Source organism: Alligator mississippiensis, chromosome 3 (genome assembly GCF_030867095.1).
Source record: "Alligator mississippiensis isolate rAllMis1 chromosome 3, rAllMis1, whole genome shotgun sequence".
Taxonomy (NCBI): domain Eukaryota; kingdom Metazoa; phylum Chordata; order Crocodylia; family Alligatoridae; genus Alligator; species Alligator mississippiensis.
In genome coordinates, this window is record NC_081826.1 from 287,934,492 (window position 1) to 287,959,640 (window position 25,149).

The 25,149-nt window shown below is 42.9% G+C and overlaps 1 protein-coding gene across 3 annotated transcripts in view; it reads right to left on the reverse strand.

Moving 5' to 3' along the window:
* Positions 1-24,249, reverse strand: part of SMAD4 (SMAD family member 4) — a 34,774-nt gene extending 10,525 nt beyond the window's left edge. For 2 of the 3 annotated variants that reach the window (XM_019496065.2, XM_019496063.2), the window contains exons 1-7: positions 24,107-24,249; positions 10,181-10,547; positions 8,754-8,928; positions 8,301-8,330; positions 6,448-6,663; positions 4,718-4,837; positions 4,486-4,587 (exon numbers count right to left, since the gene is read on the reverse strand). In XM_019496065.2, coding sequence (XP_019351610.1) covers positions 4,486-4,587; positions 4,718-4,837; positions 6,448-6,663; positions 8,301-8,330; positions 8,754-8,928; positions 10,181-10,429 — 892 coding nt within the window. In that variant the 5' untranslated portion in view covers positions 10,430-10,547; positions 24,107-24,249. Of the gene's footprint in view, positions 1-4,485; positions 4,588-4,717; positions 4,838-6,447; positions 6,664-8,300; positions 8,331-8,753; positions 8,929-10,180; positions 10,548-16,005; positions 16,362-24,106 lie in introns of those variants that run through there. The other variant, XM_019496064.2, reaches the window with a different exon arrangement.
* Between the last annotated feature and the right edge of the window lie 900 nt (positions 24,250-25,149).

The following is a 25,149-nucleotide window of genomic DNA, read 5'->3' on the forward strand; positions in this document are numbered from 1 at the left end:
TCTGGAAGTGGTTACAACTGTACAACTGCAAAATGCAGAACCTCAGCAGCCCTTAGAGTATTCCTATGCTTTTCTATTCTGGTGCAAAAATTAGCTGCTTTGCTTAAACACACACCACAATTTTGGAGGGCTGGGTGCATGTGTTATATATAGAAGTAAATACAGTACCCCTCTAATCCCTTTCCACTTTCAATCCTAGAGCTCTCACTTATATCATTAAACCTCACATCGTAAGTCAAAGAATAGCTTTACAACAGCTCAGTTCGCTCACTGCAGCATAATATAGCAGTCAATGATGAAGACCATCTTCCTCCAAGAGCTTTCTGGTTCAGATAAAAATTTGCCATTTTTACCACAACATTCTGGTCCATGCCCAGAGTTTTACCACACAGCTCCCTGATGCACAACACGAGTAGAAAAAAAAAAAAACAAAAAAAACACACAACACCCATGGCCTGTATTGGATACCCTGCAGTTTGCTCTTGGGTTTCACTGCAAATTCTTTTGTTTCCACCATGGAAGTCCCATAACGATGCAGCTCACTGCCCTTTTCCAGCCTACATCTAGCTTGTTGAAAGCTGTGATCATACTGTTGGGAAGGGTCCTCTCCTGCAGCCGAGTCTTTCAGCAGCACTAACTCCATGAACCCATCACATTCATAGCTTGATCAACACCCCAACACACACAGCTAGCTGGTCAACTTCATTTACAGGTCTCCTTTCATCAGTTATTAAAAACACAAATGCCTTTGCCTAGTCCAGCAGTTGACTGCAAATTATCAGATATGTTTCATAGTAGCTAGGGTCAGGAGGGACCTGAACAGATCATCTAGCCTGACCCCCTGCCACAGGCAGGAACGAATGCCAGGTTCACAAGAAACCAGACAGGTGATCGTCCAACCTCCTCTTGAATTTGCCCAAGGTAGGGGCGAGCACCACCTCCCTGGGAAGTTGGTGCCAGATTTTGGCCACCCTAACTGTAAAATATTCCCTTCTGATCTCCAACCTAAACCTATTCTCCATCAGCTATGATCATTGTTCCTCATCACCCCAGGTGGTGCTGGGGAGAAAAGAGCTCTGCTTATTTCCTGTTGATCACCCTTGATGACCTTGTAGGCAGCCACCAGGTCCCCCCTCAGCCTCTTCTTGCTGAGGCTGAACAGGTTCAGGCCCTTCAGTCTCTCCTCGTAGGGCCTGTCCTTCTGCCCTCTCACCAAGCGGGTGGCCCTCCTCTGAACCCTCTCCAGGCTAGCCACATCTCTTTTGAAGTGCAGCGCCCAGTACTGGACACAGTACTCCAACTGCGGCCTGACCAAAGTCGCATAGAGGGGGAGTAACACCTCTCTGGACCGGCTTGAGATGCACCTCTGGATGCATGACAAGGTATAGCTGGCCTTGCTGGCTGCAGTCTGGCATTGGTGGCTCATGTTCATCTTGGAGTCAATAATCACTCCGAGATCCCTTTCTGCCTCTGTGCTTTCAAGAAGGGAACTCCCAGCCTGTATGTGTGCTGTGGATGCCTTCTCCCAAGGTGCAGCACCCTGCATTTGTCTACGTTGAACCCCATCCTATTCTTGTCTGCCCACTTTTGTAGTCTGTCTAAATCTAGTTCCAGCCTCTCTCTCCCTTCAAGCGTGTCCACCTCGCCCCACATCTTAGTGTCATCAGCAAACTTAGACAGCATGCTTTCCACCCCCTCGTCCAAGTTGCTGATGAAGATGTTAAACAGTGCGGGCCCGAGGACCGAGCCCTGGGGTACCCCACTGCTCACATCTCGCCAGGTTGAGTACCACCCATCCACCACTACTCTCTGGGTGCGCCCTATCAGCCAATTTTTTACCCATCCAACTGTGCAGGCATCAATGCCACAGTCACTTAATTTATTGATGAGGATGGGGTGAGAGACAGTGTCAAAGGCCTTCTTAAAGTCTAGAAAGACTGTGTCCACAGTGACACCATCATCCAAGGATTTAGTTACTTGGTGGTAAAAGGCAATCAGGTTGGTCTGGCAGGACCTGCCTTTGGTGAAGCCATGCTGATTGCCCCTGAACATGATCTCCCCTGCAGGCCCCCCAAGATATGCTCCTTGGTGATCCTCTCCAAGAGCTTCCTGAGCACCGAGGTGAGGCTTACAGGCCTATAATTACTTGGGTCCTCCTTCCTCCCCTTCTTAAAAATAGGGACCACATTAGCCAGTTTCCAATCCCCCAGCACCTGGCCAGATGACCACAAATGCTCATACAGCCAGGCCAAAGGCTCCGCGATGACCCCTGCCAGCTCCCTCAACACCCTTGGGTTGAGGCCACCTGACCTGCAGATTTAAAAATGTCTAGCCCTTCCGGAAGATCCCTACTTATAAGATCTCCTAACACTACATTCTTTGGAAACAGCCACTGCTGGCTTACAAATCAAACCTGTGGGCTTTCCATTTGCTTCCATAAAGAAGCCTCCATTTCTCTTGGAGCATACAGCACTTGTTTTCTTTCCTCATCATAAACACAGTCTCTGATTTACAATTAGCACAAATATACAAGATGTGACAATTGCTTATTCAGGGATCCTAATTTTCTCTGTTTAAAAATCACAAATTCTGATTTTAAAGCCACCCAAATTCTCCGACTGAAACCCTACCAGTGCCTCAATCACTATAATAAAATTAATTCTAAGTACCTGTAAATTTTGGTGTTTGATTTTGAGTTTTTATAATGGAAAAATCATAGCTTCCCCTGCTCCCTTTGCTCACCAGGACAGCTGTCCTTCCCTCATTGCTTTGTGGTGCTGAGCAGCCCCAATATGCTGATGCCCTGCCCAAGCCATTGCCCCTCATTCCCCACCCACAGTCGCCTGGGCCCTGCTGGTGCCCCTCACTCCCCATGCACAGCCCCCTGCCCTCCCAGCCCTGCTGGAGAGGGGCACTAGCTGCCAGGGCTACAGGACCAGGGACCCAGGTTTGCACCCCCATGCTCCCTGCAGCAGCACCCAATCATCAGCCACTGCCTGCAGGAGGCAGCAGCTGCTGCATCAGAGCGTGACTCCCCCTACCCCAGGGGTTGCAGGGCAGAACCAGAGCCCATCAGAGGGGAGAGGGAGGGGGAAAAAGGACAGCATGAGGATGCGGTCTGCCCACTGCAGGCTCAGGGCTCCCCACCCTACTGCCCTCCCTGCAGGGCCCCCACAGCCCAATGCATGGGACCCAACAAGGCTGGGCAGAGTGGGACCAGCCGCAGAAGTTCACTGCTGCCGCTGAGAACTCTATACTGCCATGGCGAGGTACCCCCTGCCTGCCTGGCAGCAGTGAGGGGCACAACGCCATGCCGCCATCCCAGCTGCTTTGCCATGATGATGCAGGGATTGAAGCGGTGGCACCAAACTTCCCCAGTCCAATGGGTCCCACCCACAGGATTATGGAGGCCTCAGAGGGAGGACAGGGAGCCCCAAGTCTGCAACACCCAGCCTAACGCAAAAGGTCTGGGGGGCACAGGCCCCTCATGTTTCCTCCCCCACAAAGTCTGTACAGCCTCCCCACCCTGCCATTTTTCATTTCAGCTGTGTTAGCAAGGGACAGAAAATGGGACAGAAACAGGAGGACTAACACAACAACAAGTGGCTCTCATCAAGAAGATCTAATACAAAACAAAAGAAAAAGAAAGAAGCTGAGAAGAGAGAAGTATGAAGACACAGAGCAGATAGAGCAGAGGTTATATAAGAGGCCTTGGGCTAGCTCAATACTGACTGATTTACAGTACGCTGGGGCAGTGCTGAAAATCTCAAGAAGATATTTCAGAGGAAGATAGCCGGCCAGATGACCCACCTCTGCAGTCTGTATTTAGCCCACAGACCATGTTTGACAACCCTGCTCTAAAACAAATACAGAAGCAAAACTAGGATGGGACTAAGCCCCGATATTCATGCCAAATATCCTCTTGTGCTAAACGGGGAGGGGAATATTCTTCAGCTGAGAAGTTACAAAAAGTTGTTAAATCAATTAGTTGGTAAGGACAAGCTTTTCTTAATGTAATCCAAGTACCTTCAGTTAAGGAAATAAAATCTTCAGAAATATTCAGAGAAAGAAAACAAGCGGAGGTCACAAACTTGACCTTTCTGAAGTAGGGTCCAAGCAACTTCAGAACTTACCATGCATTGTTTGGCACAAAGAAAGACATTACTCAAGTTATAATGCCCTATAGAGAGGTTTAGAAGGGAAATACTGACATGTTCTTTAAGTTACTGTACAGTGCCCTATAGATATATTTAAGCTTTTAATCTGCTTTTGACTACTTTAATGCAGTAGAAGGCTCATGAAGAATTGTTCTTTAATTTTCAGAATAAGTTAAACACATGAATTGTAATATTATAAAATAATTTCAATTCTGAGAGTAAACCAAGAGACTCCACTATTATTCTAAGTTATCAACAGACAGAATAGAAATTAGACTAGAAACAGAATATAGAAAGAATACAAATTAGAAAATCCACAGATACTTACAGTAATGCATAGGTTGGTGATGCTGAAGATGTCCATTCTGATGGTGAGGTATAGTAGGTGTGTAGGCAGCTGTTCGGCTTCCAGTCCAAGTTGTAGTACTATCTAAAAGAAGAAACGACTAGTTTGCTTTAAAGGAGTTTTCCGGCCCCCCATCTCATTTCTAATTTTATGCGTCTCCTGAACCTTTGGAAACAGGTTTTCAAAAAGGAGGCACATATACGTGGAAACTCACTGTGATGGTAAGTAGCTGGCTGAGCTGCAAACCCATTCTGCTGTGCTCCTGGCTGAGGCCCTGACGCGATCTGCAGGAGTCCATCACTATGGCTACCTGTCAATATACTGGTAGGTTGACCTGGTGAAAAAAAACAAACAAAAAATAACATACTATCCATTATAAATGTTCTACTTTTCTAGCTTTAAAAAAAAACATGTTTGGGAAGGAAAATGCACTTTCACAATTATTCAAGCTATTACAGTGTAACTGCTACAAGTTTAGGATACATTATATTACAACAGAGAAACTGAGAAAGCAAATAGGTGTACTTTTATTTATAAAATTAGCTGATAGCCTAAAGCAAGATACTCTCCAATGGGGAAACAAGATCTTTGTTTACTCATCTCTTGTTTAGGATATTCCTTTACTGCATCACACCCTATACCCCCCCGCCCTCCCCCACACACACCCCTTCACCTGCTTTTACCTGCAACCACTTGCTTATTTTCAAGAAATTTTCCATGCAATTTGAATGGTAGTGAGGGTGCTGGCCTAAGAGTAGCAGAAAGTAAATGTATGTGGCTAAAGGTTAGTTTCTGCAATATACGCACCCACAGTATAAGCTTTCCCATACTGCTCTGCCAATAGCCCTTAATTCTGACCTAAAAGGGCCATCTCTAGAGATGAAAGCATTTTACCCCTTCAACACAGAACTGGAAGGAGCTTCCTGAGCTACTGCATGCAGATGCAGGGAACCAGACTCATTTATTCAAGGAATCCCAAAAAATCACCACTTCAAAACTCCCACAGAAACTAAAACTGTCAACACAAGTCAAGTTCAATGAACACTGAATTTTAGGTAATACCTGTTGGGACGAGTCTTTTCAACTCTTAACTTAAAATAGGCTACTTTATTCATCAATTATCATTTTAGTCATTGCAAAAATAGGCAAGATTTAAGGTCAGAGATGTAGCACTGACAAATTCTGACATCCCCCCATCACTCACCCAGCCCTAAACTACCCACTGCCTCATATCTTTAGCATTTTACAGAGAAAAAGTGGGAAGTTTGAGATTTATGGAAAGATATTACTGCCCTGTAAACAGAAAACCTTAAATTTTGTCTGATATTCCAGTGAACTGGGATCATGGCAAGAATCTGCTAGAGTTAAAATGTGTTTAGTCAGTAAAATGAGGCTCAGCTGGGACTTTACTATAGGAATAAAAAAACACCTTTTTATAAGAAATTCTAAAGTATGTTACAGAGTTCCAAAACAGCTGCATTAGAAAGCTGGCCGGGCACTGCTCTCCAAGCAGCTAGGCTGCATATCAGCAATCGGATCGGTATCAGCCAATAAGGCTGGTTAATAATCGACCATTAGTGCTGGCCAAAAAAAATCTTTATCGCCCTACTTAGATCTTTATCACACCCCTACTTAGAAACACCAACAAAACTGAAGAATAAGATTAGGCCAAATATAACAGAATGTCAGTATTCTTATACCTTACAAAATTCAGGTGCAGATTATGGAGTCACAGAGTATGATGGAAAAAAAACAGTCATGGACTCCAAGTTAAATCTCACGTTAATACCCATGACAGTGAGGTTACCCTGTGACTGAAACCATGTTTTACTAAAATAAGAGCAAGTTTCCAAAGCAAGGCCTACTTTAGGTAACATCAAATCATTGGACCCTTCAAATATTTAGTTTTCAATACTCCCAAAAACAGCTGTTATCTTATCTTACTTGTGGAAGCCACAGGAATGTTGGGAAAATTAGTGGTGCTCGTAGCACTAGACTCAGAAGGAGCTAACATTGCTGGGGTGCTGTACGTCTCTGTGGCTGCCCTGTTACTTGGTGGATGCTGAATGGTTTGGACTGAATGACCTTCCGCAGAAGATAATGATGGCTGCCCCTCAAAGTCATGAACATATTCGTCTTTCACCAGCATACTTGATGGAGCTGTGAAGAAATGAAGGTTTAAATCCTCGAGTATAAGTTCACTTTTGCTACCACAAGTAAAACTGAGCAGCATCACTTTCAAACAAATTACAACACTATTAAAGCTGCTTAAGCAACCAAGCATGGTCTACATGAACAGTACTGTATTTTGGGAAATGTCCTCAGATTACAAATATGCAAGTCATCCAGTATTGGATCAGTTTAAAAAAGAGGAACGGAATGACCGGCACAGAATTAGGAGCTCTCTTGCTATTCCTGAAGTACAAATTTACTCAAAAAGCTAGACCCATCCAGAAAGCATTTAGTTTTCTTTTCCAAGGAGGAGGATGGGGCAAAATGCAAACAGGCTAACTGCCAAGCACCCAAGCTTATAATAAAATTATAATCTTACCACTGCAAGTACCTAAAACAGAATATGCAAGGTGTAACTCTCTCATAATAACCTTAATCCACTACTACAGCATATTAACTATTCCTCAAGTTTCACTGAGCTACTTTTGTGCAACTCCCATCATGACCAACTGGAAACATTCACCTTTAGGTAAAAAATAGAGCCCGCTGCGTATTTAACAGTATGAACATCAATCTAGAACAGTTTTCATGTGCAATGTGGTGTGTTACTATTACTCTAAGAACTAACTCAGAAATTCCTTATTGGGCATTAAGCCATCATTAAATTGTTTTAAATTGGCTTCCTTAAGAAATTAAAAACACACACAAAGTATACTAAATTGTCTTAAGTTCTGTACTTTCATTTGTGTACTTATAGTGAAACAGCAGAACACCACCACACCTATTAGGTTCTGGACTATATAGTTCAGGCCTGGTACTGAACAGATTAACTCATTTTTCAAATGATCTCTTCTAATCCTGTTGCATGGGAACAGGACTAGAGAAGAGAGCAGGGCTGAATGGAAAGTTGGAGTTAAAGCGTGTGAAGGTTAGCAATTTGATTTCAAGTGATTCAGACCCAAAAGCTTCTAGATACTTAAGTTCTCCCTCCCCAGTGTCCAAATCTCCTACCACATTTATTTCCTTTAGGAAAAAAGAAAAAACAAAAGTCTAGTTTTGGTGCAGTGCATCTATGGGAGGGCTCTCCCTAAATCTATACAGCTGCCAAAGTGTACACAAACTATCTGGTTAATTAATTGTAAATTTTAAATGTTTTTCTCCTACAATTTACCAATTTGCTTGTATTCCACCTGGCTGCCACATACACACTGCAGAAAAACTGTCTGAATTATCTGTGCAGGTTTTTTCTTCTTTTAAGTACTGGTTTAAAACAGGAGAATATCGTTTACTCTTAGCAACAGTTAGCAACTCAACCAACTGTTTTACAAACACCAGATTTGTGGCTTACAGCTTTCCATGCTTGGTCTTAACCCAAATGAGAGAGTTTTTGAAAACTTAAAAAGCAACTGAGAGGGCAACAAAAGATAAGTTGAAACCTTTGGGTTTTTGATGCACACATCACATCTCCCATGCAGTACTTTGATAGGTTTCCCTAAACAGAGTAAACCAACAAATCTTACTTTAATCCACTGTAACATGTATGAATAGCCTGTGCTTTTTAAAGTTCAGTCCAGTTCACTTCTTACATGGAAGCCTATACCAATTATAAGCAATGAACTACTTACCAGAACTCTGCAGTGTCAGTCCTGAGAGATCTTTTAAAAAGGAAAAAAAAAAGTCTTAAAAAATGATAAATAAAAGAATCCTTAAATAGTGATAGTTTACTAAATGATAATGCAAATGCATTCATAATCATTTCTATAAACTAAAACATTGCAGGCTATAACTTCCCATACTGTGCTTCTCCACCACTCCTTGCAAGCCATACAATCACTCCTATGTCTTCTAAAAGAAACTGAATTTTTTTCCGGTATACCTTCTGTTTATTATCAGGTTAAACTTAAGTAACTATTTCCACTAGAGAAGGTACATGAAAAAGGGTAAAAAAAATTCCAAAGCACACTATATCTTCAACATTAAAAACTCATGTATTCTTTCAGACCTATATTTCCTAGAACAAAGTAAAATGTATTTTTACTTCACTTCCAGTGTTCCACTTTAATCAACAGCCTACTTACCGATGCCCGGGGACACCACACGCTCATAATGGTAAGGATTCACACAGACACTGTCACATTTTAAGTCAAAAGCATACTGACAATATTTAACATGCTTGAGTTCATTTTTGTGAAGATCAGGCCACCTCCAAAGACGAGCATAGATCACATGAGGGAACCCTTTACGACCAGCCACCTAGAAAAAGTTAAAGATACAAAACTCCACTGAGAAAGTAAAAGGAAGATTTTTCTTTTGTGAATGGGGAATAAAGTTGACCAAAACTGAGCAGATACCAGTCCCAGAAGAGACTTTCCCCTATCCTCAAAATTTAAGGGAAGAAAATTGTAGGAATACATTTCTTCTCCAAAAAAAAATAAATAAATAAATAAATAAATAAATAAATCTGCATCCAATAGAAATAAATATTCCAAAAAGAAACCCCATGGGAACTGAAATTAATGTATTTTATCCTGAGAATAATCACAACAAGCTGCAAAAGACGACACTGGAAATAAGCCGTCAACCACAACAAAAGTGGTCTGATAAAATAGAAAAATTTAGATTTCCACATGCTTGTAAATAAAAATTACGGGGAAAACAGCAGAATTCGATCCCCAGATTAAAAATTAATGGAAAACATCTTAGCAGATGTGAAAACTGTTCTTATATGCAACATGTGGCATGCAGCCAAGCCATTTACCATATGCTTGAGAAACTGAAGCCTTTGTACAAAATAAAATAGATGCTACAGGGGCAAGCCATGATCCATCCTCCCTAGCCTGAACACTGCGGGACCTGTGGCTTTGGGAAGGAGGAAGATGGCACATATAAACTCTGTGGAAATAATCTGCATCATTAGTATATGGGCTTTACCAGTAGGGAAATAAACACCAGCATGTTATACCATGCTGAGTGATGTGCTCTTAAGGTGGACTCAGCTATACTAGCAAAAATGAGCTTCACGTTGGTATAGGAAAACCAACCCCAACACTATGCTAACAACAACATGGTTTCTGCTAGCACTGCCTTATCAATGATCAAAGAGGGATTCTACCTCTTCATGACCCTGTCAAACCTAAGCAAGCAGGCCATAGTACAGATGCAGCTTAAGCCTTTCTACAAAAGTAACAAAAATACCTTATGAAGAAATATGCTAAGCCCGCTAGCCTGTGCCCCTAGTGGTATAAATTATCACACTACCACTAGATCTTCCCACTGCCCAAAACCTACCAATCCTACAAACTCCATTAGTTCCTGTAACTAAGGAACTAATGGAGCAAGCCCCAGAGCTCCAAACTGCCTGCATATGGATTTACAGGTCAAACTTATGCTAAGGAGCCACTACACCTACTCTTCAGTATACCCTAAACCCAGTTCCACTTGTTTGTACTCCCACTCTACAAGCATTAGGAGAGAAAAAACCATCAGGTTTTGCATTTGGACTAACCTGAAGCCTTCCATCCAATGTTCTCTGTATTGTAACACATTTACTAGGATGAGCTCCATTTGTAGTTATAGCTGTAATCAAAGAATCCAATTCATCTTTTTTCTCCTTTAGCTTTTTAACTAAACTTTCAATTGCTCGTTTTGCAAAAGTTTCACTCTCTCCACCTTGTCGATGGCACATCAAGCTGTGAACAATGCTCAGACAAGCATCATTACTTGTTGGTGTGTTAGTAATAGACATATTGTCCATGTGTCACAGCCTTTTCTTTCAGAACAATGTCTTGAATCTTTTTTGGAGTTACACTTTTCAGGCCAGCGAACAAAAGATGATCAAAGAAAGTGTCAGGTGTGTTGTGTCTTGGGCAAACCTAGGGGGAAAAATACACCTACTTTAGAACAGTTTAATAAGGCATGAAGAGATCATAGCTTGGAAGTGAAACTTGTTTTTAATCAAAGTACAGGGGAAAATGATCTAAAGCACATCAAAACCAATTTGAGGCCCTCATTGTCCTGGCACTTATACCTTGACATTATGTTTGATCTTTTTAGAGACACTTTTATACAAAAAGTTTTTATAATTCTCAACAGGGAAGTGTCATATATACAAAAAAGATCTGGGTAGACAAATTACCTTGCACGAACAGGTTTTGATTTGGAAAAAAAGAAAAAAAAAAGTTCAGCAACATTGATTTGTAATACCTCGTATAAAGGAGATTCAAACCAATTGCAGATTAGGAGGATTAAAACCACAACTAAAATCTATGATTTAACAACCAAATTTTATTCTTGTTCGGCATTTGTATTTTAGCTATTTTCCAAAAGACAGGTTCGTGCTTGGCTAAAATATGAGCTTCACAGTAATTCTGATATTTCTTCGCTGATAACAAGCAAGGTATGTTATAACTTTACACATCTGAGCAATTATCTTATTTAACATACACTTTTTCAAATTCTTAATTTCCACATTTTTGTTGTGTTACATAACTGATACATTTCTTGTTTATTAGATTATATTGACTTGTGTCAAGCTGCATTTGAATTGAAATTGAGATTCAATTCAATAAACTTGATTTTTTTAGTTACTAGTCAAATAGAACCAACTTGAGTACACTGAATACAATAAGAAAAAGCTATACTATATTTTGCCTTGATCATTATTTTTAATAGAGAGAATTATATGAAGTTAATGAACTAAACCAATTTTAATCACACATCCTTCAAAATTTTAGAACCAGTGGATGTCATGCTTTTGCACTTCCATTTTATCAGTTGAAAATAAAAAAACATGCTTTTCTACCTTTTAGACTCAACTGGTTTCTCAACTTTGAACAAACAAGTGACAAAACTTAGTGAACTGAATAAACTGAAGCGAAGACTTTCTGCACTTGCAAGAGAGGCTACCACTATTAAGCAGTGGTATAACATATCAAAAACACTCTGTTCTGAGATGTTTAGCCAATGATTTCCACTAATTTAGTATTCAGGTTTAAAAAAAAAAAAAAAAAAAAAAGACACACTTCGGGCATTTATACACATACCTTTGTCCCGCGACGCACTGGAGCTCTGCCGCTTCGGAGCAGACTCAATTAATCGATTCTGCTCCGCACGCGATTTGACTCGATTGATTGTTTAATCTCGTCTGCTCCGCACGCAAGTTGACATACACTTTGCTGCACCGCATGCAGTTGTAGAAGCGGAGAAATACACGTCAGCGCGCAAAAAAATGGAGGCGGTGCGCTTTTGAACTAAAGCACTGCTGAGGTGTGTTAGTTCAAAAGCACACCACCGTCATTTTCTGTGCGCTGACGCACATTTCACCACTTATACAACTGTATGCGTTGCAGCGCCGGGTGCTCTTCAAAGTGCCCAGTGCTGTGGCGTCTACACATGTAAAAAAGCCCCTTGGCACCAAGTGCTTACTGTTTGATTGCTTGTATTATATTTCAACTACTGATTTATAGTAAGTTTAGGTCTCAAAATATTTTGTTAGGTTCATATGTTTATTTTTAAAAGAAAAATTTAAACAAAAAAAAATCTGATTTCAACTGTTCGTTTGGAAAGAAGTGATTTTATGTGTATACAAATGGCATGTTCTAATTACAGCGCTGATATGCTGGAATTCGGGTTTTCATCTGTTAGCAGATGTTGGTAAATTTTCACTAGAAAAATAAATTGTCCAAAATTGAAGAAATATTTTATAAATGGGAAGTTATTTTAGAAAGTTAACTTTTTGTATACTTGTACTCTGTGGGTCAGGCCTTCTGGTCTTTTGGGAAGCACTGCACTAAGGCAGTGGTCCTGACCTTTTTAGACTCCAGGAACCCCTTGTTCAGCTCACAACAGTCATTGTTAGACTCAAGGCACACTTCCATAATTATTAGCTTTTAATTGTCACTCATTCTTTTTTTATTTTGGAAAGATAAAGTAATTTGTCTACTGCAAACAACTAAGATAACAACAGGTCAGCATATTTTTGACATCACGGATTCCTATTCGAAATCTCTAGGTTTGTCTTGTGAATTATGCTTGCACATTTAATGGTACAAATACTAAGTGACATCCTGTAGCACCTTTGAAAGGATCTCAAGGCACTCCAGACTTCCACAGCTCCCTGTTTGAGATTCACTAGTGTAAAGCCATAAAATGTTTCTGGCCTTTCTAGTTTCAAAGAAAAAAAAAATCACAATTAAAAACAAAACTAGGCTCATTAAGTATGCAAATAAATTATTTTGGCATGGAGTATTTCTACACAGCTTAGGTGATCTTACTTGTATGTCCCTTGCAACACTACTAAGGTACAATTATTGCTATTCACTTTGCCATTTAATGACAATTCTGCTACATCCAACAAGTAAACCTGCCCAACACATATGGGCACCGATCCTTTCCAAAATCCTGCAAGCAACTATTGCAAAAATGGGCATCCTAGAAACAGACAACCAAGTATCTATCATGCAACTCATGTTTGAGAAACCAAGCTTATGCCATATTCACATATTGCACACCCCTTTCCCCCAAAAACCAGCCATGAAAAAAAACCCGGGGGGTGCTTTTTAAGCAAGGAAGCTGATTTCTGCACTGGAACTGAGGAGATGCTGGAATGGCTGCATGGGGCTGTGTTCCTTAGGCTTAATGATGGAGGGTTGGAGTACGCTCAGTCCAAACTCGCTGCCAATTCAGTAGCAGAGACAGAATTAAACTGCTAGATTTGGCTGAGGAGGAAGCGGAGAGCAAGCGATGCTGTTTCATGCATCAAGAATTCAGCCACAACCCTGGATTTGGGGGTTTTTTCTTCATTCTACCTTCACAAAACAGGGTGCATGTCTTATTTGGGAGGTTGTGGTATGAAAGAAAATTTGGTACACACTCCACATTTGACAAAGCTCAATGTCAGACTTCCAGGGAACAAAAAACAAATTTGCAAATAAACATCAGTAACTCCACTGTAAATTGGTAACTCACTACTGTGTTCTAGCACCTAGAAGTCTGCATCCTAGGAAAGCCAGATTCATTCTCCACTATTGCAACTACAACTGGCAACAGAGACGACTCCGGTATTTACATCAGGGTATCAGCTATGGCAGGCTAAAATTAAATTTAAAAAAAAAAAAGATAAAAAGTATCCAATTCGAATTTATACTCTAGTTCCTTACTGCTGATATCTGACAGAAAGTTGCAAGTCCTTATTTTCCAGGAGCAGGTAAGACCCTGGAGCAAACTACATACCATCAAACACTTAGACAGCAGACCTGAATTTACGTTAACTACCATAATTACTCATATACACAAAGAAGTTCCCCCCCCCCCCCCCCAATTTGGCATGGGGAGGAGGGGAAGCCCTTTGTTTTAGAACCGCATAGAAGGAAATCTCAGTAAATCCACTATTATTAAACTGCTGCCAAAAGCAGCATGCACTCAGCAATGGAAACCAAGTATGAAGTTGATTAAATGCAGCCAATACTAAGTATCACTATGAAACACATGGCTCACACTAGGCAAACATGCTGATAGGAACCTACCCTAAGAATAGGTTAGTGCGGCCCATTAAGCACAGTCCCTCTCACTGCCAACTCTTTTTAAATCATGGTGAGCCACTACCTGCGTACATTTTTACTTCCTCTTCACTCCCACAGCTGAGTTGCAGCTTTCTTGAGGGGGTGGAAAGTTATCTATCTAAAATACTGCACAGTGCTGAGCTATGGGGTCACAATGGCTTGAAATGCTGTTCTCTGCTGGGGCCCAGCCCAATGAACTCTGTAGTAAATCACGAGTCTTTTGGCTTTGGACTAATATCATGCAGTTTGTACTACATATAAGTAGGGGCCAAAGCACTGCTCAAAAGTGTGTTTATGAAGTACCTGTGCTAAAACTCACATCAGTTTAAAAAAAGGTAACGTGCATCAATTCTGAATGAACTAAGTGCATGGGTACTATATGCAAATTACTTTAGCCACATTTCATTTCATATTTATTGTTTTCAAATTTGCTCCTCACTTCTTTGTGCTCAGGGTCTGACAGTAAGGAAAAGGGGAAGTTGGGGGGAAGCAGAGAGCAAAGGGACTACCTGCTCCCTGAGATTTATTTTCCCTACTGTAGCAGTGGGAAGGGGACAAATTCAAGGCAAATCTCCAATAATTAGATTCTATACTTGGAAAATTATAACAAATTCTAAGTTTTCCATAAGTAGAATCTAATTATTGGGAGGTTCTCTTATAATCAGGGTCGTCATCTACTCACATAAATATGGTACCATTATACATGGTACAAAGGGAAATTTAAAAATAATAGTTTTCCTTTTGATTCTAGTACAAATATGCAAGTTATATCCTTCCTAAAACTGCAAGTTTTCCTGTTCAATGTTTATTCTCTCTGCAATTCCACCTTTAATTCAATGCTATATAGCAAGCTTGATACTAACATTAGAGCATGATAAATATCTCCTCTCCTTCTCAATGGTTTACCTTTTCCAAAAATGCTCGAGCTGAAATTTCTACAAGAGAAAGAACATTTTCCAAACAAGTCTAAACAATGTTTTTCACTTTTTTGAATAAAGTATAAAAGATGTATTTTAAAATCTTGGGGCTTTTTTGCACTACAATAAATGAGGAGCAGTCATTTATAGCTAAACCTAGCATGAAAGTTATTCTTCACTGCAATTAGTTTTGGCATAAACTGACAAACTTGTTAAGTAATACAGAACAGTGACATTTGCCTTAAACAGTGTTCCAAAAACATAAAGCATATCTACCTAGAAAATAAAACATTGAAAAAAAATTAAGAGCAACTAAAGACCACATGCATGGGGTTGTGTCCTATAGCCTGCAGGGCTTCCCACAGGCCCAGAAATTTGGCAGCAGGGAAGGGGTGGCAGTATTAATTGCCATGGTTTAATCCAAAGTTGTAGCAATTACCACTATTACCACTCAGCCACCGCTAAATTTCCAGACCTGTGGAGAGCCCCACAGGCTATCCAGCCCCATGGGCTAGTGGTTGAGCACCACTAGATTAGTACCTTTTAAGATTAATACCTTTTAAAGGCACCAATGCTCATCTGGACATATCTCAAGTCCAGTTTCATATTCAGGATACATCACAAAATTGCTTTCATTTGAAAGAACAATGGAAAATTTGACATTACACACTCAGAAATTAAGAACTCCAGGACACAGTCTCCAAAGTATCCTTGAATATGTAACTACTTATACCCACCCATCCTCCCATGCAGACAATATACAGAGAAGTGGTTCTCAACTCCACTGAACTCAAGGGGCCCATCCATAAAATTGTGAATTGAGTGGCATCCAGTTTATATATTACAATGCTTACCTCCTAACACAAGGGTGGTGGGGAAACCATCCAGGCAGTGATTAGCCTGAGCCTGGCTTATTTGCTTATCACCTCACATCTCAAGGCAGCCTTCAAAAGGATCTGGCAGCACTCTGGCTAGGAATCACAGAGCTGGAGTTGAATATCTGCCCCAAGCACAAAGCTTTAAAACCATCCTACGTAACAGTCCAAGCCTTGGTATGTGGAACTGACTTTATTGCCCAAGAGCCTCCATACTTCCCTGAATAACTGAGGTTCATTGAGACTGCAGTAGAAACTGTTTATGGGCAGCCCATAAAAGAGGTAGGGACGGCCTTGCAGTGCAGCTAACACCTCCTGTTCTCTCCCCAGAAACACAACCTCAGAACCGCTGAACCTGTAACTGAAGGAAAGAGCAAAGCAGAGAGTATAAGAATAAAAATGGGGACAAAAGAAAGATTAGTGATGGAAATGTAGAAGTCGACTAAAGTGTGCAAGCCATTACAAAACCAAATTAACCATCAATATAACTTAATTTGATAGCTAAATGAAAATTCATAAACAAGCCAACCCTAAAGAAAGTGTTTAGTTCCACCCTCCAAAGATCTCTCTCCTACAGAATAATGAAGTTAGATTACTTATTCAGGTAATATGAGAAAAGAAAGGAACGTCTAAAACTATGTTAAAAGTATAAGCTAGCATAAAATTCTATGTTGCAGCCAGGTTAATGATACTCTAGGAAATTAAATATGCAAAAAGCTATACATTTCAAGCCTAACATGTTACTGATTTTGTTTAAAAAATGAAACAAGTGCTATTAACTAGCACTTTACAAAAGATATAATCAAAAAAGGAGCTAAAAATAAGATCCGATGCAGAGAAAGTTACATCTGATACAAACCAAACACAAATTAAGATGCCTAGCACTTATTTACTAGATAACCAAGTAGTTAAGCAGCTACCAAACAAAGCGCATCTCAAAGAACAATTTCTAGCCAGCTTTTCAAACCCCTTCCTTAAAGATCCCACCTGAACCAAAAACTCACGTTTTTCTCCATTCCAGACCCACAAAACAGCCTCACTAAGAGCTACACTGAATTAGTGAAGGGTGATGCATCCTTTTAACCAAGGCAATGAAATTCCAAACAGGAGGCGGCTGTTTAAAATGGACAATGAAGAAGCATGTGGCTGGCACTAGCTTTGCATTTTCATGCCTATAGATACTTCGGAAGAACAAGGTTACCTGAACAATACAGACAGAATTTGCAAGCATTTAGGTTCACCTACACTGATAAGTAATATCGTATAACTAAGATGGTAATATTGCCTCTTGAAACCAACACCGAGCAGCTACGCTAGGAATCTTATTTCATTTGCATCCTCATGTCTGCACAAGGCCTGTCTAGGAAAAGGGTGCATGCAAAATACCTCTTGGAAGTTTCTCATGGTTCCCAGAAGCTTTATGGTACATCCCCAAAAACAGCAGCTATTTCAGTCCTGCCACCCCAAAAATGACCAGGTTGAATGTAAAAAGCTCTGCTTCAGGTACCAAACACTAGTCACCAGTCAAGTGAAGAGGCCCAAGGGAATAATCCAGTCTGTGCAGGTGAAATACTGCTGGAGAGCAATGTAGGAAAATCACACTGGACACAGCACCCGAAAAAGCAAATACTGTGCTATGAGACCACAGTAGGAAAACTCAAATTCCAGCTGGTTCTTCAGTATGCATCATCTGCACTAGCAACTTACCATTACACACCTGCCTGGGTTGTGCACTTAGACTCACACAGCCAGGAGTACAGAAGTGGTATGAGGCATGTCTTCCAAATGCCACAGCAACTAGGTGCACTAGCACATGCACCCAAGAGATGCAGTCACTTAGCATGCTCAAATTCTCTAGTGTAGATAAGGCCTAGGAACTGCTGAGATGTTTCAATAAAGGATGCCCCTTGACATGTTGCCCATGGCAAAAAAGATACAGACTGGTATATTTTTGCCCCTTCGCCTTCTTTTACATTTGAAAGGGAATAAGACAGTTTTCTAACTCAAGCCTCTCTGCTTTTTATATATTAGACAAATATAGACTTAATATTTCTATGCTTTTACTGGAGGAGTCCTTAGAATAGCAGCAAACCTTTAAGGTCAAGTGTTACCTTTTTTTGGTTTTTGTTTTGTTTTGTTTTAAAAAGAGCCTCTTCTCAAGCTTTTATCAATGAACCTGAGTTGGTGTTTTAAATAAGAAGCTGAATAATCAGTGTCCAAAATAACTGAAAATCCTCCCTCTTTTAGTCTCTAGTGAGATTATAACTCCCCTCAGCCCTTGAAAAAAACAAAATGAACTTCTCATTAAAAAAATAACAAAAAACAAAACAAAAAAAACAACAACAAGCTTTTCAGGTGCTTCTGAATCGGCTTCTTTTGCAAGTCATCTTTCATGATTATTTATTTAATAAATAAATGAATAATGCATAAGTACTCGTACTACCTTGGTTTACAAACACCACACACACAACTATTAGAAATTACACTGGATAATTCAGGCATGACAAATTATTCAGGCCCGAGAGGCGGGGCTGGACAGCTCCACAATGCCAGGAATAGCACTGGCTGCCAGTGCCACCCGCAGTAGCACAATCAACTAGAGACGCACCAGTATATCAACCACATATCAGATCGGCACCGATAAAAGGAAAATTAACATAATCAGCTATTGGGTTTTTTTGCCTGAGATAGCCAATAATGTCACTGATAAATGCCACTTGCATGCACACAGCTGCCATGCACACAGCCAAGATTGCAGCCAGGCAGCTTGAAGAGCAGTGTCCTTCCGGTCAGTCTGTGGGGGGAAAGGGAGTGGGGGTTGGAGAGCAGATTGAGGCCCCCCCCCAGTGAGGGAGGGAGTGGGGCAGGGGTAGGCACTGCACAGCTGGGGCAATGAATGGGACCCCAGAGCTGGGAGCAGCACGGAGCCACAGGTGTATCCAGGGGTGCGGCAGGGTGGGGGGGCTAAGGCAGCTCCCCACTGCTGCATCCCCCCCACTGGATTTGTGTGCAGGGTGGAGGCAGCCTGCCCGCTCCAAGTTCAGGGCCAGGAATGGCCCTCTTCCCAGTGGAGGGCTGGGCCCGGAGTAGGGCGGGTTCAGCTGCATGGGGTGGGTGACAGTGGCAGCCTTGGGAAGGGGCCTAAGGGGAAGCTAAAGTGAATTTTGAGGTGGCCACAGCTCCCCAAACCTCCCCCGCAACACCACCCCTGCACAGGGCACTCCACTCTGCTACCTTTCTCTCGGGAGCCCTACACCAGCTGCACACCCCCTGCCCTCCCCACAACAGGGGGCTTCCAAGGGAAAGGCAGCAGAGTGGAGTGCCATGAACAGAGGTAGCATTAGTTGGGGTTTGGGGAGGCTATAGCCACCCCACAATTCACCTTAGCCCCCCTGTAGCCACCCCTTCGCCCCATACAGCAGGGCCCAACCCATTCCCACCCACTCTGAGTCCAGCCCCAGCCCAGCACCCCAACCAGGAAGAGACTGGCAGTATCCCTGGCCCCAAACCCACAGCAGGCAGCCCACCTCCGCCCCACGCATAAATCCAGGGGCGGGGCATATGCCCCTCTTCCCTCCCCCAGGAGTGTGAGCAGCAGCAGGGAGCCACCCACCCTACCCACCCCCCCGTGCCCTCTGGACGAACCGCCCACAGCTACATCCCACTCCCAGCCCTGGGATCCCATTCACTATCCTGGCTGGGCAGCACCTGCCTCTGCCCCACGCCCTCCCTCACCATGTGGGCCTCGATCTGTCCCCCACATGCCTTCCCTCTCCAACACCCCTTCCACCCCACAGACCTACCAGCAGGACGCTGCTCTCCAAGCTGCCGGGTTCCATTCCTGTAAAACCGTTATCGGATGGGTATCAGCCAATATGGGTGGTTAATGATAGGCTTCCAGTATCGACCAAGAATATCTTTATCAATGCACCCCTACAATCAACCACCACTGGGCTTCTTTCCTTCAGCCAGTCACTCTTGCTACCAAGGAAAAGGAAAAGAAAGCCAGAATGCTGACGGAGGAAATAGGTCCATAAGCCAATGGACACTTGTCCAGGTCATCATCAATCCAATAGATGTCTTTGAACAGGCTGACTGATCCTGGGCCAGACATGCATATGTCACCCTATTGATTTATACCAGGGTTTAAGCCAACCATGGCTGCTGATGAATCAATTCAATCAAGAAACAAGCTCAAAGCATAGATGTGACTAACTAACACTGAGTAATTGCCAGAAGGTTCCCACTTTATAACTATCTGTAGTATCCACAATACACGGGGCACTTTCCACATACAACTGTATGACACCTACCCCAAAATGTACATTCTTTATAAACAAACAATCCAGCCAGAAAAAGTCTCGACTAAGAGGGAAACAATAGAAAATAAAACAGTGAAGGTGATAATTGGTAATGTCTTAGTATGAATAATGTGTTGTTTACAATACAGATATATACTGACAGTGAAATTACCCCAAAGTTACTACAACCTTGTCACTATCAGACTACTAACTCTCTACAGTTACCAGAGCAGAAGCAAGTCTTTAGGAGATATCTGAACATAGAAAGGCAGGTGAGGTGGCCTTGCAGATTAGTTCAGGAAGGAAATTTAATGCAGGGGGTAGTGGTGAAATCCAGGGATGTTTGTCTCTTCCACAAGCATGAGAATGTCCCTGTCTGTGGATTGGGAAAATAGACATGAACAGAGTCAAATCTGGGTAGGAAGGGAGAGATGTTTTACAAAACACTTGTACAATAAGCTAACAAGAGTACAAAGTATACACTTGACTGAAAGTAGAAAGACTGCATACATTTTCAATGCTGCCTGAGGCATAGAGTTTTAACGTTTGTTTGCATCAAATTAAAGGGCCTAAATGGCAAAAAGATGAGAAGAGTTACACTTTCCCCCACCATACGCACACTGGCTCAAATAAAAGATGTCATGTTCATTTTTTTTTTTTTTTTTTTACACAATTTTTTAACATTGCAGTGAATACGTACACTATACATATCCTATATACATATTACCATGTACATATTCAACTTTTAAACGGTGACTAGAGTGTATGTGATAACTACTGAAGGTTTAACCCTGAAAACTTTACAGCTATAAAAACTGCTACAACATTACACGAGTTCAAGGAGGAATGTGAAGATGATGATTTCAGATTACCACCAGTACCTTTCAGGCAAATGCATGGTGCTTGGAGGTAGCATATTTTCTCACATACCACCCCCAAATAAGGCAAGAGGGGTTGGGAATTGGGCTCAGCCAGTAGTGCTTTACCAGTTGAGGGCCTGATCCTACTGGTGCCAAACTGCCTGGACCCTCATCAACTATGGTGGATAGCTAACAGTATCTTAAAAAAAATTAGCCGAGGGCTCGTCCAGCTTGAAAAGAAAGGCAAGGAAGCTCAGGGCTAAGCTAGCAGCACTTAAGTCAGCTGAAGTCCTGTTGAAGCCAAACTGCCTGCCTCTACTCCAGCCAGGTGGGCCCTCAGCTGACTAGCAAGTCCCACTGGCTGCCCACCTGGCTCAGAGAGGGACCAGATATTTCGGCTCCACAGAATCAGGAAGAAACACTTCAGTCACAATCTGTACAGCAGTGGGGAAGTATGTTGTGCACAACTTTGGACCTGCAGGTTTGTCTGTCTTGATCTGGCTTATTCTGTAACAGATTTCAACAAGAATCAGGTCCTCTACTTCCTGAAGTGTTTCTTATGCCTTTGGAGTAGAAGATTTCTTATTGTTGAAGCTTTACAAAAGCTATGTTTTTCTTTAAAACATGATGGGTTGGGGCTCCACCAGGCCCCTGTCAAGGGCATATGTAGTCTAAGAAAGAAAATCTAGAATGCACTAGATTTACCAAGTGACAGTAGCCACCATTCATACAGTCTGAATAATGAAAAAAAAATGGTTCATTACACAAGTTACCCTGTTACTTGACTGGGAAGGCTCAGTCAGGAATTATCCTTCCTTGAGCAGGGAGCTAGATCAGTTTACCTCCGAGCTCCCTTCCTATGGTAATGCAGAATGTGACAAACTTCTAGATACCTTTAAACAGCAAAAACAAGAGGCAGGTAAAGTGACCAACTGCATTTACAACCACACTTAAACTATTAAGCAAGTATGTGACAACATACATCAATGTTTGACAAAGTCTTTAACACCCCAGGCAGCTGACTTCAAGGGATATCTCACCACTGTCTAACTGTGCTACTACAACTTGAGTTTTCACTAGCAAACTTAAAAAAACAGGCTCACAAACATGCAACAAAACATTTCACAAATTGATGCAGGTATGAGCAATTTGTTGAGTTTTCCAGCCAAAAACTTTCTTTTTTTTAACCTGAAGAGGGAATAAGAACCACACACACAGGCACAATCAGCACTAAATAGCAAAAATGAGGAGTACTAGTGCAGGACTAGCCTGGCACGGATCTGTATGACAAGAACTAAAGGCAAACTAGCCATAACATTCTTTAAACATTAGCACTTTTCTTGAATTTGAATAGTTACATAGTCTCAGTTCTGAAACTGGGACAGAGCAGAAGTCATACTACAACACAGAAAACTAACAAGTCACACCGAAAGAATAATTTTGGCACACTAAGTTTTGGCACGCTAATACAAAATCAACCACAGCAATTTAGAAAAGCGTCACGGGCAATATCAGCTATCTCAAGCAAAAAAAAGCAGCAGCAATAATTAAGCTTATTTGAATTGAGACTAAGACTATATTTCACAAATGGCAAAGACCACTTTTTCTTGTGAAACGAAGAAATCTTAAGATTTAGCTGCCTACGGTGAAGTATTCGACTGTTTTTCCTCAGCTTCCACCTGCGCACTCCTACTATTTTCAACAGCATTTTCAAGTGCAACAGACAGGCCGTGTAAATTCAACAAAACAAATATTTCTAATTGAACACGTGCAAGGATTATGGTAGTATTTTTATTTAGAGAGAGAGATAGATATTTATATACATACACACACACACATATACATGCTTACACACGCACATACACACACCCCTCCCCCTTACTTTGTCACTGAAGTTAGCAATTACACTAACTCAGAAGATATAAAATGAAGAGAGCTGATGGGTAAGATCGCACGTTCACTTAACCATTTTTTAGCCTGCGCTGGCTCAAACAATAAGCTTTTTTTTTCTTTTACCAAATCCATTTACATCACGTTTTACTGAGACGGAGGATGACCAGCACTTAGAGGAAGGAGCTGCCCATGCTCTTGGTTCACCATTCAACTATGACTCCACGTTAAAGATCCTGATCTAAATGCTGTGGCCTTAACAGAGACCCGAAAGGTTCCCCCTCCCCCCGTGACCCACTGCAATACCCCTTCGGGACAGACACTTACACCGACAAACATCAAACGAAAGCAGCAAGACCCAAGACAGTTTCACAGAGAGCCCCTGACCCTACGGGCTTTCACTAGACTGCTTCAAAACACATGACAAGATCCAACTTTCAGGGGAAAAAACCTTCAAGTTCAGCAGAAAAAAAATCTCAGGAACAGAGGAAATAACTACAGCTAAACCAAGTCACAAAAGGAATAGTAAAAAATTTTAAAAACACAACACTGTGCCCGGCCAATACAGCCTGGATACGTCTGCGCGGGGTGCACTAGCTCACATCTGCTCCTGATTGAAATCTGCAAAGGGAGAAGTGCGCCGTGTTTGCGATTTAAGAAAAAACAAAACAAAAGAGAGAAAGAAAGAAAGAAAGAAAGAAAAGAAAGGAAGGAAGGAAGGAAAACAAAAACCTTTCCCCTCCGGGCTGAGACCAAGCATGGAAACATCCCAGCCCCGGCTCCGGGACGCGGCGGGTGGGAAAGGCCCCGCAGCGCCCGCAGGGCGTCGGACTGGGGCTCTCTGCCCAAAAACATCCTCTCCCCCCCCCCCACAAAAAAAATCCCCCCCAAATGGTCTTGTTTCCCCAGCGAGGGCCAAGAAGGGGAGAAACCCCCCCCAATAGAAATGACTCCTTCGTGACGTCACGAATCACTTCGCCGTGACGTCAGAGGGCCCGTTAGTGCGGATGTGGGGGGCAGGGGGGTTACCTGGGCCTCGGGCCCCCCGCTCCCCGCCCGCCCGCCCGGCGCCGCCTCCCCTGCGGCAGGGCCCGGCCCAGGCTCGGGGCGGGCGGGCGCGCCGGGCCGCGGGGAGGGAGGAGGTTGGATCCGCCGCCGCCGCCGGTTGTTGTTGTTACCGCCGCTGCCGCCGCCGCTCCGCCGCCGACACGTCCAGCGCCGCCGCCCCGCGCATGCGCCACATCCGGGTCCCTCGCGCGGCCGCGGCCGCCGCCGCCGCCGCCGCCGCCCCCCCATCCCTGAGGGGCGGACTGCGCCTGCGCAGGGGCGAGACGTCTCTATGGTTGCGAGGCGCTGGGGTGGTTGGTTGGTTGGGGTGTTTTTCCAGTTTGGAAGGGCGGCGTTTTATGTTTCAGGGTGCGGGGCCCTCCCTAGCGCAGTGTTCTTCTTTGCCTGCTCTGGTTAGAGGGAAGGGTAGGGAAGGGTGGGCAAGGGCAGGGAGCCCTGATGCTTTGGGGGTGCTGCGGAAAGTTTGTCCGTACGCTTGGGGGTGCTGCGGAAAGTTTGTCCGTACGCTTTGGGGATGCTGCGGAAAGTTTGTCCGTACGCTTTGGGGGTGCTGTGGAAAGTTTGTCCGTACGCTTGGGGGTGCTGCGGAAAGTTTGTCCGTACGCTTTGGGGGGTGCTGCGGAAAGTTTGTCCGTACGCTTGGGGGTGCTGCGGAAAGTTTGTCCGTACGCTTTGGGGGTGCTGCGGAAAGTTTGTCCGTACGCTTTGGGGGTGCTGCGGAAAGTTTGTCCGTACGCTTTGAGGGGTGCTGCGGAAAGTTTGTCCGTACGCTTGGGGGTGCTGTGGAAAGTTTGTCCGTACGCTTGGGGGTGCTGCGGAAAGTTTGTCTGTACGCTTTGGGGGATGCTGCGGAAAGTTTGTCCGTACGCTTTGGGGGTGCTGCGGAAAGTTTGTCACGAGGCCCACCAAGTAAAGTTGCCAACCCTCCAGGATTGCCCTGGAGTCTCCAGGAATTAGAAAGAAATCTCCAGGAGACTGCTGATAAAAGCTAGGGCATTCATTAA